This window comes from Penaeus monodon, unplaced genomic scaffold, assembly GCF_015228065.2.
Source record: "Penaeus monodon isolate SGIC_2016 unplaced genomic scaffold, NSTDA_Pmon_1 PmonScaffold_5694, whole genome shotgun sequence".
Classification (NCBI taxonomy): domain Eukaryota; kingdom Metazoa; phylum Arthropoda; class Malacostraca; order Decapoda; family Penaeidae; genus Penaeus; species Penaeus monodon.
The window spans coordinates 1-18,916 of NW_023660656.1; the positions used below are offsets into that span (position 1 = coordinate 1).

Below are 18,916 nucleotides of genomic sequence, written 5' to 3' on the forward strand. Positions count from 1 at the left end.
AAAGGCCCCGGGCGAAGCCAGAACTTCGCAAATCTCAAGCAAGCAAGAAAGCTCACATTCTTTCGCCACCCCTGACTCTACCTATGCCGGAGTGTGTAATTTAGAGTCAACATCGACTAAAGGTGGCCATCGATATGTATATACGTACATACATATGTATGTCACACACACACCACACCACACCCACCCGACACCACACACACCATACATACATACCCCATGATGGGTTGTAAAAATCTTTACCAAAATGCTAACATGAAAAAGGCATTCGCCTTTTTCATTTTAGCAATCCGCCCTAACATTCCCCTTTTTTTCATGTTAGCAATCCGCCTAACTTTTTAAATGGACTTTTTCTTCATAGGGGTTTTAAGTTCTTGGGTTATGCTTATTCCAGATCTTTTTCACAATTTGCTTATTTGATTACTGAGTCTCCTAACTTGTACTGTGTAGGGGTCGATTACTTTCCCGGAGCCCGACTACATGTTATTTAATAGTTTTGACTTCCATTTTCCAAGTACAACTCCACATGAAGAAGTTCTCACTATGGAGGCATTGGCATGAGACGTCGTCTACTATCTTTTGTATTTTCTCACCGTTTGCAAACGTATTCAGATAGCTACCTGGGCTTATGTTTGATGTAATCATCAATGAAAATGGTAAATATAATGGGTTTGCCAGAACGATCCTTGAGCTACTCCGCTAGTTATTCTTCTCCATATTGGTGCTTCCCACTTATTACCGTGCACATTTGTCTTTTCACTGAGGAAGCCTTTCATCCATTCATGAAGTTTTGCCACCTAGGTGTTCTAATTTTGATAATATCTTTTTAAAAGCTTTTTAATGTCTAAGTACACAAATTCCTAAGCCGGCCTCTTCCAACAATTTTCAGAAACTGTAATAAAAACTGTGGAGATCTGCTACAAATGACCTCCCCTCCGTAAAACCAGATTACTGATATGATATCAATATTATGCTTTTCAAGTACTTCATTTCATTGTTACCTAATTATCCTTTCTAGAAGCTTACATGTTATAATGGTTAACGAAAATAGCCACCGCTCTTATATGCAAAGATGTAAATCTTAAAATTCTTGCTGTCAAATATGCACCTATTGGGCGCAAGATATTTCAAGACTTTTCCCTTTAAAAACTTTTTTAATTTCTGTTTAACGGAACTTCTTCAAGCATTTTTGACGAGAAATTCAAGCATGCTATGGTTTGGATCGGTTTTTTTCGTCTTGCCGAATTCGTCGAAAGTCCCGAGGCTCGACACCCAACGGAATCGTGGAAGAAAAGAGAATGACGCTGTTAGTAATGATAAGGATTTAGTAAATGACTCTTTTCTCCCTAAAGAAAAAAAGGATAAATTTAAAAAAATTTTAAAATTTAAAAAAATCATTTCATTGTGTTTAAAAACTATAAAACTACACACAAAAGAGCAACATTTTAAGGGGGCAATATCTACTTTTCCAAGCAAAGTAGGTCTCTCATCTTCAAAACGTGGCCCCCAAACTTTTTTCTGGTCGTTAGAGTTGGTTAGAGCTCGGACTCAAGACGGTTACACGGCAATCTGAGTTCGAGTCCCCGGGCCGACGCGTTTTTCCCCTTGGGAAAGGGAAACTTCACCTCGTTGCCTACCTACCCACTGGGAGGAAAGCCAGCCCAATAAAAGCGCCGGTCCCAAAAAACCCGGTAAATAGAGGGGGTTGGCGTAAAGGGGGCATCCGGCCAAAAAGATTCTGACAGAACCTGATTCACAGCGCCCCATATAGGAAGGGGAAAAAAAGCTACAAAAAAAAATCTAATTGCTAAGGGCCCCATTTGGGAAAACCACTGTTCTCGGCTACTAATAAAATCCAATTAACCCTTTTTGGTCGGCACGCATATGACAAGATCGTTTTTCTAGGGCACGTCTACAGCGGCAAAATGTAAAAGAGAATTTCTTCCATAATTATTTACGTGGGCCTGTAGGCGATTGTTTATAATTGTCTCATGAAGCTGCAGAAGCTTCCTTTGGAAATTAAATTTAAAATTCCTTAAATCCCCCTAAAAGTCTCATCTGGGGCCCCTCTTTGTCTTGCCTAACCCTTTCAGAAATATTTCATTTCATTCTTCTAGGAAAAATGTGCGATATTTGGGTTAGTTTAATGTAAAGAAATAAAAATGATAATGAAGATAAAGAATGATAATGATAATGTGATAAAGATAAATAAAAATATATATATATTATAAATTTTATATATATATATATAATTATAATTATATATAATATAATATAATTATATAAAATATATATATAAAAATTTTAAAATGTATGTATGTATGTTGTAGTATGTATGTTGTATGTATGTTTTTATGTATGTATTTATTGTAGTATGTATGTATGTATGTATGTTTTAACAAAAAACATACAGAGTTGGTGGGTGTGTGTGTGTGTTTTTGTCATAATATATATATATATATAATATATATATATAATATATATATATTATATAATTTTAAAATATACACTATACTACATATCTGTTTATACTTTATATATAATATATATAATATATATTTATATTATAATATTATATATTTATAAAGTATAAACAGAGATGTTAAAAATTGTAATTATATATGCAAATTTTATGTATGTATATCTGTATTTGTACACTTGAAGTATTTTTAAAGCTGTATTTATATTTTAAACGTATATGTATACTATGTAAATGTTTTGTAGTGTGTCCCGACGGCTATTATATAAAAAGTCCACGTTTAAAATGGAAGGTAGCCTGGCCCTCGTTTTCAAATCGTATTTTATTGTAAAAAAAATTATTTTCTTTTGGTTTTTTCTTTATATTTTTAATTTGACTGGCTGGCTGCGCAAAGGTTATGATACTTAAATTCCCTTTTTTGATTTATTAAAAAATATTCAAAAATATTTTCACTCGTGCCACAAAAAATGAAACTCTTTCTTTCTTTTTTACTTGGGCCAAAACCACCCAAAATACGGAGAAAATCTTATCTAATTGTTATTTTCATAAACCGGGGGGGGGGGGCAAAGGGAGCGTATGTCCACCATCGTGGCGGACCTCTCGCGCCCTTTAAAACACTGGGGGGGGGCAGACCTAGAAAGGCTCTGTTGGGTGGAGCTACACGCCCGTTTTCCTGATTGGTCTATACTAATTCGGGGGTAAAATCTTTTAGAAAAAAAATTTGAGTGGAAAAGAATACTAAAATAAATTCGTAAAAAGTGGCAATAAAAAAACCCTTACAAAACATTAGTTTAAAACATAAAGAAAAATAAAAAAAAACGTACACAAAAAAAATAAAAGTGTATGCTTAAAATAAAAAAAATGTAAGTAATTTTTCACAGAGAAAGGAATTGGCCATTTTAGGCGGGATTCTATACATCCAACAAGTAGATATGTACGTTATGTAAAGATTTAAAATCCAGGTGGGCCCAGGGTATATTATATATTATTATATATATTAATATATTTACTATATAAATTATGTATTATGAATGTTATGTTATATTGTTTATGTAATTAAAGCATATTTTATATGTATAAGTATTGCGTATATATACAGTACTATTATCACAGTATGTATGTTACACACACACACACACCCCCCATCACAACACACACACAAACACACACAACCCACACACACCAAACAACCACCATAATTAATATTATTATATATATATATATAATATAAAATTCAAAATTGTTATATAATTTTTAAATTTATGTTATATATGTAAACCCCCACACCACACACACAACACAACACACCCCCAATATATAATATATATTATATATATATATTATATTTTATAATATATATATATTTTTTTTTTTTTTTTTTTTTTTTTTTTTTTTTTTTTCCAAAAATATGGACGGGACTGTTAACCTGTTATTATATCATATTTTGGGGAAAAAGGGTTTTAGGGAAATGCCTCATTTTGGGGACGACTCAGTCATCATTATTTTTCTCACTCGCTTTCAAAATTGTGTTTGTATGAAGGGTCTCTACCGATGCACTCTCGCGACACTTATAGTTTTTTTTGCTTTTTTTAAAACTCTCAGATGCATCTTCACCAAAAATAAACTGCCTAAAAGAAAAAAAATCCGCTCTTGACCCCTTTTATAATAGCCCGCGATCTGTAGAGGTTTCTGTCTTCGCTGAAAAGCTTCAGCACTTTTTTTTTTCGTATTCTTTTTCTTACTTTTCTTTTTTTTATTTTGGCCCCTTTTTAGTTTCGATCCCCGGAAAACATACCAAAAAAAATGTGTAAAACATTTTTGTAAAATTTTTTTGTAAAATAAAAAAAACCTTAGATGGAGGGGTACTGTTAATATGTTTTTAAAATACTCGATTAGAAACGAAAAACAAACTGAACCTCCGAAATTTTTTTTCCCATTAAAAATCCCCCATTTTTCTGGCCTTTGGTTTGTTTTCCTTTACTTTGTGTGGGTGTGTTTATGAATATTTTTAATCTATATGTATATATAATATATAGTTAGATAATTCAACAGGCTTTTCCCCCACTGACTTTAGGCCCTCTCAGTTCATTATTGGAGATCTTTGGCATATACCCTTCCCTGTTTGGGATCCCCTTCCTAAAAAACGGGGTTCGCGCTCCCCTTTCCCACGGCGGCGACTTCCCTTACAAAAACCTACTTTGACCTCGCCGTGATCAACAGTCGCGCGTACAAGGTCTTTTTAAAGAAACTTAAAAGATCATCACTGGGTTTAGGGTTTTTGTCAAACCACACCTTGTCTATAACGCAGCACAAAAAATTATAAGTCTTGTCCCAAAAAAATACCCGGGAACCGGGGCCTCTTGTCTCGCTTGCATTGTTGCTTTTGAGTTTTATAAATAAGCTCAAGTAAAAAAATTTTTTTTTGATCCTTTGGCCTTTCTAGTGCTTTGCCTGCACCTTTAATGCTCTTGATTTTTCAGGACACAGATTACAGAAATCGTAGTCAGCACCCCACCTCAACCGCAACTCTCTACGGGCACCAGGGTAGCCTTCGGGCTTTGACCCCGGTTGGGGAGGTCCATAGTCTGAGGCGTCGTTTGAAGCACGTTTATATTCTAAATTCTTTTCCTCTCTCCATGTGACTTCCTTGAGCCACCGGAGTTTCCTTGTGGCCTCCGGTATTCGCTTGGGGGGGGGGGCATCAAATTAACGTCCTTCGCTTGGCAAGTTCGGCGGAAAAGAGGTGTCCTCCCATAATTCGACCCCTCTTTGGTACTGGAGAACGCAACCAGCTTCTGCTGGGGGGGGGGGGGGCCACGGAAAACTGCCTTACTCTCTTAGCTATTGATGTTAGGTTTAATACCAAAATGTAGAGTTTTTTGACCCCTTTGCGGGACTACGGTTTCGGGCCAAGGAGTCGGACCTGTTCCGATTCCCGGATGGATGAAACCCCCGGGCTACCCCTTCTCCTCCTCAAGGAGGAGGGGCGATCAATTCGACGCTGAACAATGGAACCCCTTACTAAAAACAAACCTAGAAGACCTCTTTTCAAATTTCCCCTACCGAGAATGCAAGGTTCACGAATTTTAAATGCTGAATGAAAATAAATCGTTTTTGAACGTGAACCCCTTATCATCAATAAGCCCTTTTGATGGTCAAGTGGACGGCGATTTTGATTTTGTCAAACATTGTGAGATGGAAGCCTCCTTGTTAAATTACAATATAACTCCCAGCTTAAGGATTTACTTGCTGACGCAAATTCATGATTTCAGAGTTAAATTAACTATCCCTATTGGCCCAAATATCTGTAAGGAAGTAATTTTCCCAGGATTTGAGGACGATGGAAGAAAGGGAAATTCTCGAAGCATGAAGGTATCGATACGTAGTTTGGGCGTTCCTTGTAGACCCAAGAGGATAGGAATGCGTGAGCGAAAGCTAAACTGTTTTTTTGACCTTAGCTTTAGATAAAATCCCTGAATGTCAATATCAGATACAAACGTGTCCAAGTAAGGCCTTACATCCAAAAGTCAATGCATTGTAATAGATGCCAAAAATTCGGACAAACCTCATTAAGATGTATTGATAAAGAATCAATAATGTATTTGCCGTAAACGTGCTGAAGCCCATGACACCCTCACATATACCAGTCATTTCCAAAAGTGCTAACTGTGAGGTCCCCATCAGTCAGGCCTGAAGAAAGAGACTGAGAATTAGCATATATGAGAAAACATGAAGTTAGTCATACTGAAGCTAAGAGGAAAGTGGAAAGTTTGACACACAAACCTGATACTATCTATGCTGCACAGTAAATAACAACACCCCTAATGCAAGTAAAGTCAGTCAACAGTTTCAGGGTAAGATAAAGAATTGCTGAACTGAAACAAACTGTTAAAAGATTATACATTAAAGTGTATCAGCTAACTAAATTGGTCGATCATGTGGCTGCATCAACCCAGCATACACACCCTAAGGAGGCTGATACTGAATCACAGTCCGGAGCGCACCTTCCCGTCCGGGCTACTCCTGTGAGGACTTCGTCTGGCTCGCGATCGGTTTCTCGAGAGAGAGGCAGATCGCAATCTGTCAGTCGTCTCCCTCGCCAGGAGGTGAAGGACATGGAGGCTTCTATCTCCAAACCATACCGAGAGAGGTCCCCGAGAAGCGAGGGAGAGGAGGCGCCTCCCTCCCATAAAAAGAAAATTAAAACTGGCGGACAAGGCACTTCCAAACCCCATAAAACGTAATCTTCGCGTCGACCATTATACAATGGAATGTTCTTTAGATCTAAAGTAAATGACCTTAATTATTAGCCTCGTCCTATGTTCCCATATTATAGTTCTCCAAGAAACGCACTTACACACCCTAGTCTCTGACGAGGTCGTTTTCACTGAGTAATCTACCATTTATGTCGGAAGGTAGGGGTCGCCATGTACATCCACCAAAGCTTCCCTTTTACTGAAATGACTATGATTCTACTTTGGAGTTTGTCGCATGCAAAGTAAAAATTAATGGCACGTATCTGACTATATATTCAGTTTATTGTCCGCCTGATAATGTGACAATCTATGATGAGCTCTTTACTCTCAGGTTAGTTTGCCACAAAATAAATTAATTTAGGTAATTTTAATAGTCATCATACGCTATGGGGTTTTCCTGCGGGCGGATGGTAGAGGTGAGCAAGTAGTTGGGTTGATTAATTATTCTAATTTGGTCCTGACGATGGTAGTCCGAAGCGGATGGACGATAATCCCGGGTACTTTGAGCTTTATTGACCTGGCCTGTGGCACACCATTGACGACTCGTTGGGAAGCAATCCCCTTCCTATTTCTATTGAATATTCAAAACGACACAAAAAGAACGCCTTCAGCACCTAAATTTAACGTAAAAAGAACAGACTGGGTCGCATTCACAAGGAGCGTCAAGCTCAAAACTTGTTGGAGGAACCATTGCTGATAAAATAAACAATATTCAGAATTCGATTTTAGATGCAGCAATGACATCCATACCAAAAACTTCGACAATTCCATGGTGGACACCAGTTTACCGCAGGGCGCTGTGCCAACGCAATAGGGACTACAGGCTTTTCAAAAATAACATCAATAACGGGGCCTTTGCAATTACAAGAAGCAAGAGATAGGGCTCGTAGAATAATTAGACAGGCAAAAAGAGACTTCTGGCGGAGCTTTGTCTTTACAATTAACAGCAACACCACACTATCACGGGTTTTGGCCCACTGCCAGAAAAATAAAATAATAAAAGATATAAAAAAATCTTAAAAAATTAAAAATATCATTCATGAAAGAAGCAATTTTGATTCACCTGGGGACATTGCTAATGCCCCACGCCAGGCAGTTTTCATATACAAGCAGCTCGGACAGTTACCTTTCCCGCATTCCTTACCACCAAGGAAGCGGCTGAGCTGAAACCCAAATTCACTTTACCACAGCAGAGACTTTGATTACAATAAAGATCTAACCATGGATGAGCTTGTCCGAGTCCTAGAAGCCTGTAGAGGAACATCCCCAGGCCTCGGTGAGTTTCGATATGAGATGATAAAGCATTTTAAATCATGGTGACTTGATTAGGTTGCTAGAAGTGTACAATGAAATTTGGAAGAGCTCATGGTAACTTCGCTCACATCATTCCCATATTGAAAGGAGAGGGAAATCTTAGAACCGTCATCTCCTACTGCCAGATTGCGCTGACAAGTTGCTTATGCAAGGTCATGGAACGAATTGTTAACAGATGGCTATTTTCATTTTTTTAAATTCCAGTTTAAATTTTCTAGTTGACGAGCAGTGCGGCTTCCGGAAGGGACGCCAAACACTTTATCAACTAGTAAAACTGGGCAGTCAAGAGGCAATTGCCAAAAAAGACTTTTTATTTCAGTATTTTTTTGATACAGAAAAGCCTGCGACATGGCATGGCGATATGGCCTACTCGGAAAACTATGCTTTTGGATTACGTGGAAACTTGCCCTTTTTTTGTTAAAAAATTTTATTTTCTGACAGAACTTTCTTTGTCAAACTCTTTTCCGGCAATGCCATTTTTCGGACATTTTTGTCCAGGCAAACATTTTTGCCCAGGAATGTCTTGGTCCCCCAACATATTTTCTATGTATAAAAACGACATCTTACCAGCTCCCCTCGGAATCTTAAATACTCACTGTACGCCTCACTGTAAAACTGTATGCATTATGGCATTCCAGCAGTAAAAGCAGAATTCTCGGCAAATGATTCATAACAGGCATTGATTCATAACAGGGGCCTCCCCGGGGTTTTAAGTTTTCCACAAGAAGAGTATTGGGGTATTTTTCATATAGGAGAAAGCCGAGGGTAAATCTAGACAATCACCCAATACCTATTCAAACGTCTGCTAGCTTTCTTGGTCTACTCTTTGATTTGTAGACTGTCCCCTTTCCCCACCTCCCACCCTTAAACCAGAGACGTCATTTCAGCCTTTACTTAGGGGGCGCAAGAGTGGGTAGACGAGCGAAGCGAACAAAATATAGAAAAAATAGCTAGTCTCGAGGTATTTTTTATGTTATAACTGGACCGATATAGGTGTATAAAAATAAGTAAAAAAAAATCGTGGCCACAGTTGCCCCCCCCCCCAACTAAACAACCCTGCCCTCTTTCCACTCCCTCCCTCTCTCTTTCTCCCCCCTCTCTCTTTTTCTCCACCACCCCCCCTCTCTCTCACTTTAGAGAAAATAGGGGCATTTTTAAGCTATAACCTGATATATAGGTATAATTTAGTATAAAAAAAATTGTGGTCATGGGAGGGGGGGGGGTCAAGCAAGACCTTGAGGGCGACATAACAGAATCTTAGGGGGGCAATTGACGCTTCTTCTCTCTCTCTCTCCCCCTCTCTCTCCTCTCTCTTTTCTCCCCTCTTTTCTCTCCGCTCTCTCTTCTCTCTCTCTCTTTTCCCCTCTCTCTCTCTCTCTCTTTAGTGAATAGTAGATAAGTTGTTTTTTTGCATATACAGTGCGGATTTGATCACATGACTAGTTTATTATACTCACAATATCTTGATAACCGGGTATCATAAAAATGATAAATTTCGGATACCGATATAACAGATGAAAATGCCGTTGGCATTAAAATTTCAGAACAATAGATTGCATCTTCCTTGGAAAGAGTTAACGTTTTAAAAATGTTCCGACTTATGAATGCACTAGCTTATAGGTTTAGTTAAAACTTGCGAGGGAGCTGGTTATTCTGCTGGTTATAACGATGCTGTAAAAACGTAGCTGGCAACTGTCTCTTGTTAAGGATCGCTACGTCCCTCGGTTGGACTGGATCAGTAGGCTTTGAACGCAAGAACAGACAACATTTATTTTCTAACTTCAAGATGTTACGCTCCATTCTGCAACGTACTGTTTTTTATAAGGGCAGCTACAAAGTACAACATACCAACTGCTGCAGCGTTTTCGAATGCTGCTATCCCACAGCCGATTACATCGCCCGACATACAGTATACGGGTAAGGAGAAAAAAATGGTAAAAGACAAGTGGCTTTGGTAGTATTATTTTAGTTTTACACAACTATCAAATATTGCATTATTATACCTTCATTTAATTACCAACGCTGTAATATACCGAAATCTGTTTTTTATTTTCATCGCAAATATATGAATCAACTATTTTTTTTTTTAGCGTTTACAAAGAAACCCCTGACACTCTGAGATTGTCTATTACTCCAGCTATTCCTGGGCAATCTACAAACATCGCCGTTGAACCAAAATCGTTTTTTTTGAGTTGCGATGGAAGTACATAGAAGATAAGTTTTTTTTTATATTTATTTGCTCTATCATTTGCATATATTATTTTCCAGTTTTAAAGACGGCTAGTCAAAACTTTACCTATACCCCAAAATCCTCTCTAACCCGGTGGCTTCGCCCCCAGTCCCCCATCCGATTGCCGTATTTCCCTATCAGGGCTCCGCTCCCCATTTCTCCAACCCAATCTGAAGTTTATATTTTCCCTACCAAAGCTTTGTATTTGTGTGTTAAGTTTTTCTCTTTGATATTTAATGTAATTACATTTTCATGTAATGTATACCAAAGTATTACGTTTTTGCACAATATTATCATCAACTTGCGAAGGAAGTACCATATATGAAATATATTTCGCGCATTCTGTCCATTACAGGCAAATTGTACCTTGTATTACATGGCTTTGGGCACTTAAGTAGTCTCTTTATATAATGAACGAAATTATGGATTGTCAACATGAATAATCATCATAAAAACGTATTAATGGAATACCCGTTATATATAGTAATGCAGTAATTAAGCTCTAATTGGCCCCGGGAAAGCGGTGTAAAAAAAAAAAAAATCGACAAGCTAACTTTCGTTCAAGTGTCTGCAATTTTTTTTTGTTAACTTTAACCATATAGTATAAGCGTTCAGATTTTCCAATACCGCCTGCGTGTGGAATATTGTCAAGTAACTCGGTTTTATTTGAACTATTAAAATTTTAAACGATCAGTAAATCTTTAATAATATAAAAGAATGACACAACCCGTGTATATAATCTATAGTACCTTGATTTTTCCAAAACCCCCCTCGCTTCCCTCTGTCTAGAGGTCGGACGTACCTTGCATCCTGTCAAAAATTCATTAGTGCAGTAACTTTTGAGAGGGTTTAACACAAGTCTTGGTTTACGCATTAGCCTGTCATTTACTAAGTGACTTTTATTTTAATATCGGTTATATTTTTTTTTTTTATTCAAATTTTTGCGCCTAATTAATTATCGATGAGCCCGTTTTGGAAACGTTTTACTAGTGTATGTAGGGATAAGTAGGTGGTTCAGAGAGTTTTTTAAAAGTTTTCCTGGGAAAGCCGGCCATATGAAGATAAGATGACTTTGATAATGAACACTCTAACTAGAAAAAAAAAAAACAGCGCGTGTAGTAGAACTCCAGATATCAAGGTCATCACATGTTGCCAAGTGGATCTCGCACAGGATTCGTGCGTGAAAGTCAAATTCAAGAGATAAATTTTATCTGGCAGTTGTGCTTCATGCGGGAAATACGGGATTAGGATTCGTTCATAGGCAGTCTCAAAGTTTGGCAATAAGCAATAAAGTAAATCGATTATGCAGATTTCTAATGTGTGAAGATTTTTTTTTGAGGACAGGAAACTATTTCCGCTTGTGAATATATACATATTATATATATTATATATTATATTATATATTATATTATATATTATATTAATATATATTATATATATTATGTTATATATTATATATATTATGTTATATATTTATATTATATATTATATATTATATATTATATATATTATATTATATATATTATATATATTATATATTATATTATATATATTATATATTATATTATATGTATTATATATTATATTATATGTATTATATATTATATTATATGTATTTTATATATTGTATATATTGTATATATTGTATATATTATGTACATTTTTATTTTTGCTTGGAATTGGTGGGCCAGAAAATTTCTTGGAGTTGGAGGAGGACGGTGTAAAAATATTGGCATTCCCCTTACAGGGATCAAGCGTAATCTGACAAGGAACAAGGGATAAAGCTTTTTGACTTGCGATTTTTAATAGCCGTTTATAAATAGATCATTAATAGGCGTTTATATCTAGACAAGATGTGGCGTCGTAATTTTACGTTTGAAAAAACCATCGCGGAAACTGGCAATTCTACGAATGTGTAACTTGCAAATACATGCGTTGTTTTTATATACTTATGTCGGGGTTTGATATCCCCCTAAACAAAATTTGTCATAAGAAAGGGCACATAGACGTGAATGTACGTACTTATAATGTACTTATAATACGGTAATTACAATTTTCAGAAGTTGGCTCAAATGACAGTTTACGCCCTGAGAAACAGGTTTTGTGATTCAGTGGGGAACCGAGACCTAGCTTGTGGGGGAAACAACCGGTTTGATGGACGAACCCAAAAGGGTTTTTTTCTTTATAAATTTATTTAAGGATGCACTCATAATTGCTTTTCAGCAGTCCTGAATACATATGAAATCGAGAAGTTATTTTGTCTAGCGCACACTTGAGATTTCAAACAAAAAGGGGAATGGCATACCGAGTAGGCTTTGATACAGGGAGACGAAGTGAAGATAACCCCGGGGGCATGAGGGTTGCCGTCCCTGGTGGGACAAGGCAGCTGTTCTAGAGGATTGTCGCTCGAAGGTCAGTCCGTAAGTTAGCCAGGCCATTCGGTATAATGAATACATCGTGTATTACACAGTGAACATGTTTGTGTAAGTTAGAGGTTATCATAGTACTAGTAGATGAGGACATAATAGGTTTTAGTTATATGAAGAAAATTCACTGGGGAAGTTTTTTCTTTTTTACAGGTGGTTATTAGGCCGAATCCATTTTTAGTATGGTCATTTAGTATATCTTGCCGTTTCATCTGGTGTCCATGACATTGACTATTCCTCTCAACTACCTTTACCGTCCGCATGAGATCCAGATCATGGGCTATTAATCTGCACTTTCTATTTATTTATTTATTTTTTTTTAGGTATTCATCAACAATGAATTTCACAAGGCTGAAAATGGCCGACAGTTCCCAACTGTCAACCCAGCAACTGGAGAAGTCATTGCAATGGTTGAAGAAGGAGATAAAGTAAGTAATTTGTTTTTATTAGATTGAAAATTAATAAGTGATCTGTGATATTTAGTATGAATTCTATAAACTTTACCATTCAACAAGTTTCTAATAATCACAATTGCTGTGTTACAGGCCGATGTAGAGAAAGCTGTGAAGGCTGCTCGTAAAGCCTTTTCTCTGAACTCGGAATGGAGACAGATGGATGCCTATGATCGTGGCCAGCTGCTGTATAGGCTGGCTGACCTGATGGAGCGTGACAGGGTCTACCTTGCTGTAAGTGGTAGTCGCCAATTGGTTTTGACAATTTTGTCTCAAATATCTAATTTGAGTGTTATATTTTTCTTGATATTATTTGACATGCCTACAGATGTTTAGCTTCTAAATAGAGCTTGACAACATGGCTTGATATTTTTTAGCAAAGAAATGATAAAGTACTTTAATTCTACTTCACTTTTTTTTGTATTTTTTTCATTGTGTGCTTTTGTGTATCATGTATCACCTTATATTGTTAATTTTCATAAACATAACTAAATGTGTAATTATTTAAGTTTTATTTTCTACTTCGTAGTATATTGAAACTACGATTTTACTTCCAATTGAAGTTTTTGTTTTATGAGTATTGAAATTTATGATGCATCACATTGGACTTCCAGAGTCTGGAGACACTTGATAATGGCAAACCTTACACAAACTCGGTCATGGTGGATGTAGAGCTTTGTATTCGCAATCTTCGCTACTTTGCTGGTTGGGCTGACAAGGTTCATGGAAAAACCATTCCAACTGATGGCCCTCACTTTGCATACACACGACATGAACCTGTTGGTGTTTGTGGCCAGATCATTCCATGGAATTTCCCACTCCTCATGCAGGCATGGAAGTTTGGACCAGCAGTTGCTACAGGTAGGATATAGCATTAAATATGCATTTTGGTATCTGGCTCTCAACTTGAGCTTGATGCAATTCTTTTGTCTTTTGTAACAAAGATGATCTTAGTTGTGTTGGTTCCTAGCTTTTTTTTTTAAGGTTATATATTGTAAGTGAATGAGATCTTTCATGGCAGGGATTTACATAACATTTTGTGCTAATACAAATATGATTTTGTCATATTTAGGGAATACAGTTGTTATGAAGTTAGCAGAACAGACCCCACTCTCTGGCCTGCATGTAGCAAAATTAGTGGCTGAGGCTGGATTCCCACCTGGGGTGGTAAATGTTATTCCTGGTTTTGGCCCAACTGCTGGGGCTGCAATTGCTTCTCATATGGATGTTGACAAAGTAGCCTTTACAGGATCAACTGAGGTAAGTTGTATCAGTTTTTAGTGATGTTCCATTATAGTGCTTTTTTCAGATCTGCAAATATTTGCCTTAACTAACTGAAATAAAGAAAAGTATCATTTAAAGGGGAAGGCTGAGGGAAGACCAATTATTTGAAGCAGTAACCCTGTCCTCCAACCCATATGTATGGACTTCTCTTGCTTATCAGTCTGTATTTTGCATGCTTTAAGCAGAGGAAGGGCACGTATAGAAAGTTGAATGCATTTGATGTTAGTTATTCAATTTCTTATGATGAAACTTAAACTGTGTTCAACATTAAATTCAGTAAAGGAAATAGAAGTCAAATATCTATGAATGATGTAGAACAATCTAAATATAAAATTCAATTACAGAATTTAGAAATTATATAATAATGGTACTTGAATTATGGAATATGAAATGGATGGGAATATTTGAGATTCACATTTGTGAATGTTAAAACAAGGAACTGGCCTTCCTATAAACGGAAATATGCATTCATTCCATCTCTAGTACTTAATGAAAAGTTGATTTTGAAAAATGCTAAATATTTGTATTATTACATATGTAAGCCTTTGTTACAAGTCTGCATGTGTGACACCCACTAATAATATAGTGTCATAGATGTACACCTGGATTAAATTGTTTATTTATGAATAAAGTGGAAGCAGAATCTACCACAAGAAATAGGGCAAATGTTTTTTTGAAATTAAAATTTGAATGCTTGAGACTTTTAACAAGGTACTTTTAAATATCTTACACAGCCATTTTAAAAAGAGGTCATCAAAAATTATGCAAATTTATTTATTCATTTCTCGTATCTTGTACTAGATCTATTATTTTTGAAACATTTTACAAAGTAAGTTTATATCATTCATTGATATATATAATAGGAATTGAATTTTAAACCCTAGGTGTAAAAGATTATCAACTCGTATGAACTGCACTCCCAGCAAAGAATGTTGAATACATTGCCTGTTTATTTATATTAGGCTATGAAAGGTGTGCATAAGAAACTAGGGGGTAGAATACTTGGTGCATACCTGTAAAGACAGAGGCTTTGTGAAGACGGTACTGATGAAAGTGGTCACCAGTGCACCAAGAACTGTATTTTAATGTGAAAGGGAGGTATTTCTCATTGGTTCAAAGTGGTGTCACCTATGTTTTCTACATAATTTTGTTTTCATTTCTGTAGATTGGTCATCTTATTCAACAAGCTGCTGGTGCTAGCAACTTGAAGCGAGTAACTCTGGAACTGGGAGGCAAGAGTCCAAATATTATTTTTAAGGATGCTGACTTGGACTATGCTGTTGAGCAGTCACACTTTGGTGTTTTCTTTAATCAGGTAAATTGTTATGAGGTGAATTTTTGGTGATTTCTCTTAACAACTGAATTTTTTTTTTTTTTTAAGATTCTGAAAGCAACAACTTAATTTCTTTGTATGCTAAGAATTTTAAATTCTCTATAGGGGCAGTGTTGCTGTGCTGGCACAAAGGGTCTTTTTAGAAGATGCAGTTTATGATGAATTTGTGGAACGCAGTGTAGAACGTGCGAAAGTTCGTACAGTTGGTGATCCTTTTGATTTCAAAACTGAGCAGGGGCCACAGGTAGGACCATTGTTTTAGATTTGTATATGAAAATTTTAGATTATTGTAAATATAATTAGTGGCTAATATCAATGGTATATGATAGTAAGATTGATGTTTGACTATCTTCAAAGGTGGATGGTGAACAAATGGACAAAGTCTTGGAAATGATTGATTCTGGCAAGAAGGATGGTGCAAAGTTGGTTCATGGCGGCACCCGCGTTGGGGAAAAAGGCTATTATATTGCTCCTACAGTGTTTGCAGATGTGCAGGATAACATGCGTATTGCTACAGAAGAAGTAAGTATGTTTAGAATTTTTCAACATTTAGAACATTTAGCAGAGATGCTGCTCAAATGTCAGAAATGATTCTTTTGATTTTTAAGCGTAGAATTTTGCTGTATTCAGTCGTTATAAATCTGCTGAAATGTATTTTTTGTACTATTTATGTAAACTTACATATTTGATATTTTTCCAGTGCTATATCCAGTGGGGTAGGTGCATCTGTAATACCCCTTGCAATGACTGAATTTAATTTATTATTATTATTAAAAAATAATGCTATGATCAGTGTTTGGTAAAAGTGCTCAAATAAATGTTACCTTGATTTACATTTATTATTTTTAAGTAATATAATTATAAGTCTTTTATCCTCATTTTCTGGATATGGCATGTTAAGAAAAAGTAAAATTCACTTTTTGGGTAAATTCAGAGGGTATTATCAGACTTCCTCATGTAGAATTGGTTGCAAAATTATCTTCATGTAATTGCTAGTGAGGATCATTAAAAATCAGGTTTCTAAACAGGCAAACTTAAGATTATATCTATCCTTCCTTATTGTTTGCCAGATTTTTGGACCAGTGCAACAGATTATGAAGTTTAGTGATGTCAGTGAGGTGATTGAGCGTGCAAATAATACTACTTATGGCCTAGCTGCTTCTGTGTTCACAAAGGATTTGGGGACAAAGCAAACATTTTCGCCAAAGGACGCGTGCGGGAAAACTGTATGGTAAGGGTGATTAGAATACTTATTTTTTGTTGTATAGTTTTTTTTAAATCAAGACCGGGAAAAAAGGAAAAGAAAAAAAAAATCTCATTGCATGTTTTATGAATCGTTTGGGAAAAAGGTTTTTTTTTTTTGCAGTAACAAAACTATTTTTTAAAGAATTTTTGGGATTAAAACATTATACACAAAATTTTAAATGTAATGTTCGAATTTTTTTACACTCTTATCATTTTTGCTTTTGCCAAGCAGATCCTGCAGAGTAAATATTGCTCTGTAAGAAACCTTATTTTTAAAGGGGAAAAAAAGAAAAAAAATTTAAATTTTAGTTTCATTTCTAAAAATTGTACAATCCGGAAATTGTTGGGAAAATTTTTCCTTTATAAAAAAAATGGCAAATATCCAAGATGTGGTTTTTAAATTAGATTCCCAAATTTGGGTTTGAGTCGTATGAGTTAAGAACCCTTTTTTTTTTGTTTCAATTTTTTTGGGTTTTGGAAATTTTTGGGTTTTAAATTCATTCCCCTTTTCAGGAAAATTCTATGTGTTTTGAAGTCAGACCCCCTTCGGAGGATACAAATGTCAGGACGGGGGCAGAGAAAACTGGGGAATATGCTTGCAGAACTACACCCGAAGGAAGGTGGTCATTACCAAGTTGCCTGTCAAAAATGCCAAAGTTAAAAAAAAACCAAAAACAAAATTTTTTGAGCATTAATCTCAAAATGAAGTCTAAGTTCACAAAAAAAGCAATTTTTTAAAAAAGGAAATGTTTAAACATTTTCTCTAATGTTTCTTGATCAGTCAGAGTTTTACTTTGGGTACATGATGCCAAAAATATTCCCAAAACAGTGAATAAACTGATAGAAATTTTTTTGGGTTTTTTTTCAAAGTATTAGCTATGAAAATATTTAAAAAAAATTTAAAAAACTAACTTTTTTCAAGATGCAAGAATTTGAAAATAATTTTTGTTGGATCTAATTTTTAGTTCTCATAATTTTTTTGAGAGGGAATTTTGAATTAATTAAAAATAAAAATAAAAAAAAAATTTTCTTATATCCTGCGTTTAGGTTTATACTTATTAAAACCCTGCAATCCTTGTCCAAAACCCTTTTGGGGAAATTGAGGGTGGACCTTTTTTTCCCCCCCACACCTTTTAGGCTTCCGTGGGGCAAACACGAAGATTTGTTATCCATATTTGGCCATTGGGAAATTGCCCCTTTTTCAAACCCAAACCCCCCTGAAACTAGCTCCCTTGGGTTTCAAACCCCGACTCTCCCCTTATACATCTCTGAACACTGCTAAACCCCACTTTTCAATATAAAATTTAACTGATCCATCCCCATCATTGCCCAGGTTATAATAAAATGTTAAAAAAATACTCCTTCTCCAACCCACCTTTGCACAAATTTTTCATTTTTCCCTCCCCCCCTCATTACAAAATCTCAACCCTATTGCCCTCATCCCCGCATTACTACTCGCTCCACACCAATCCCTCCCCCACCTGTCCTTGTCCCCTAGACGGTTAACCTCATTGGAAACCTTTCCTGCCCAGCCCCACTTCCCTTAATAAAAAATTACTAAAAAAACCCTTTTCCCTCCCCTGATTGCCCTATCAAGACAAAGATTGGTAGACGTAAAGCGACCCACTTGCCTGCCGTTAACTGATACAGTATCAGTACGTGCTACACTATTTCCCCCCAAAGGCCCCGTAAGTCCCCATCAAATTTTTCCAAGATTTCCTTCCGTAGCCCCCCCCCCCAATCCCCCGCCCCCTTGTCGTGGGGGGGTTAAATTTTTTAAAACCTTTTGCCCATATAAACTCCCCCAACCTTATCCCGGCCCTGACTACCCCCCAAATCAATTTTGGAATTCCCCTTTACCCCCAAAAAACTTTTTCGTGTTCCCCGCCCCCCCTTT

At 36.3% G+C, this 18,916-nt stretch overlaps 1 protein-coding gene across 1 annotated transcript; it reads left to right on the plus strand.

Annotated features, from left to right (window-relative positions):
• Positions 1–13,033: 13,033 nt before the first annotated feature.
• On the plus strand, positions 13,034–18,301 carry LOC119571262 (aldehyde dehydrogenase, mitochondrial-like). The gene is given in 12 exon segments (XM_037918653.1): positions 13,034–13,133; positions 13,251–13,391; positions 13,772–14,018; positions 14,230–14,417; positions 15,607–15,756; positions 15,880–15,903; positions 15,905–16,018; positions 16,132–16,296; positions 16,845–17,000; positions 17,252–17,275; positions 17,533–17,639; positions 18,157–18,301. Coding segments are annotated over 12 exon segments (1,482 nt in total). The 5' UTR covers positions 13,034–13,112.
• The last annotated feature ends 615 nt before the right edge of the window (positions 18,302–18,916 follow it).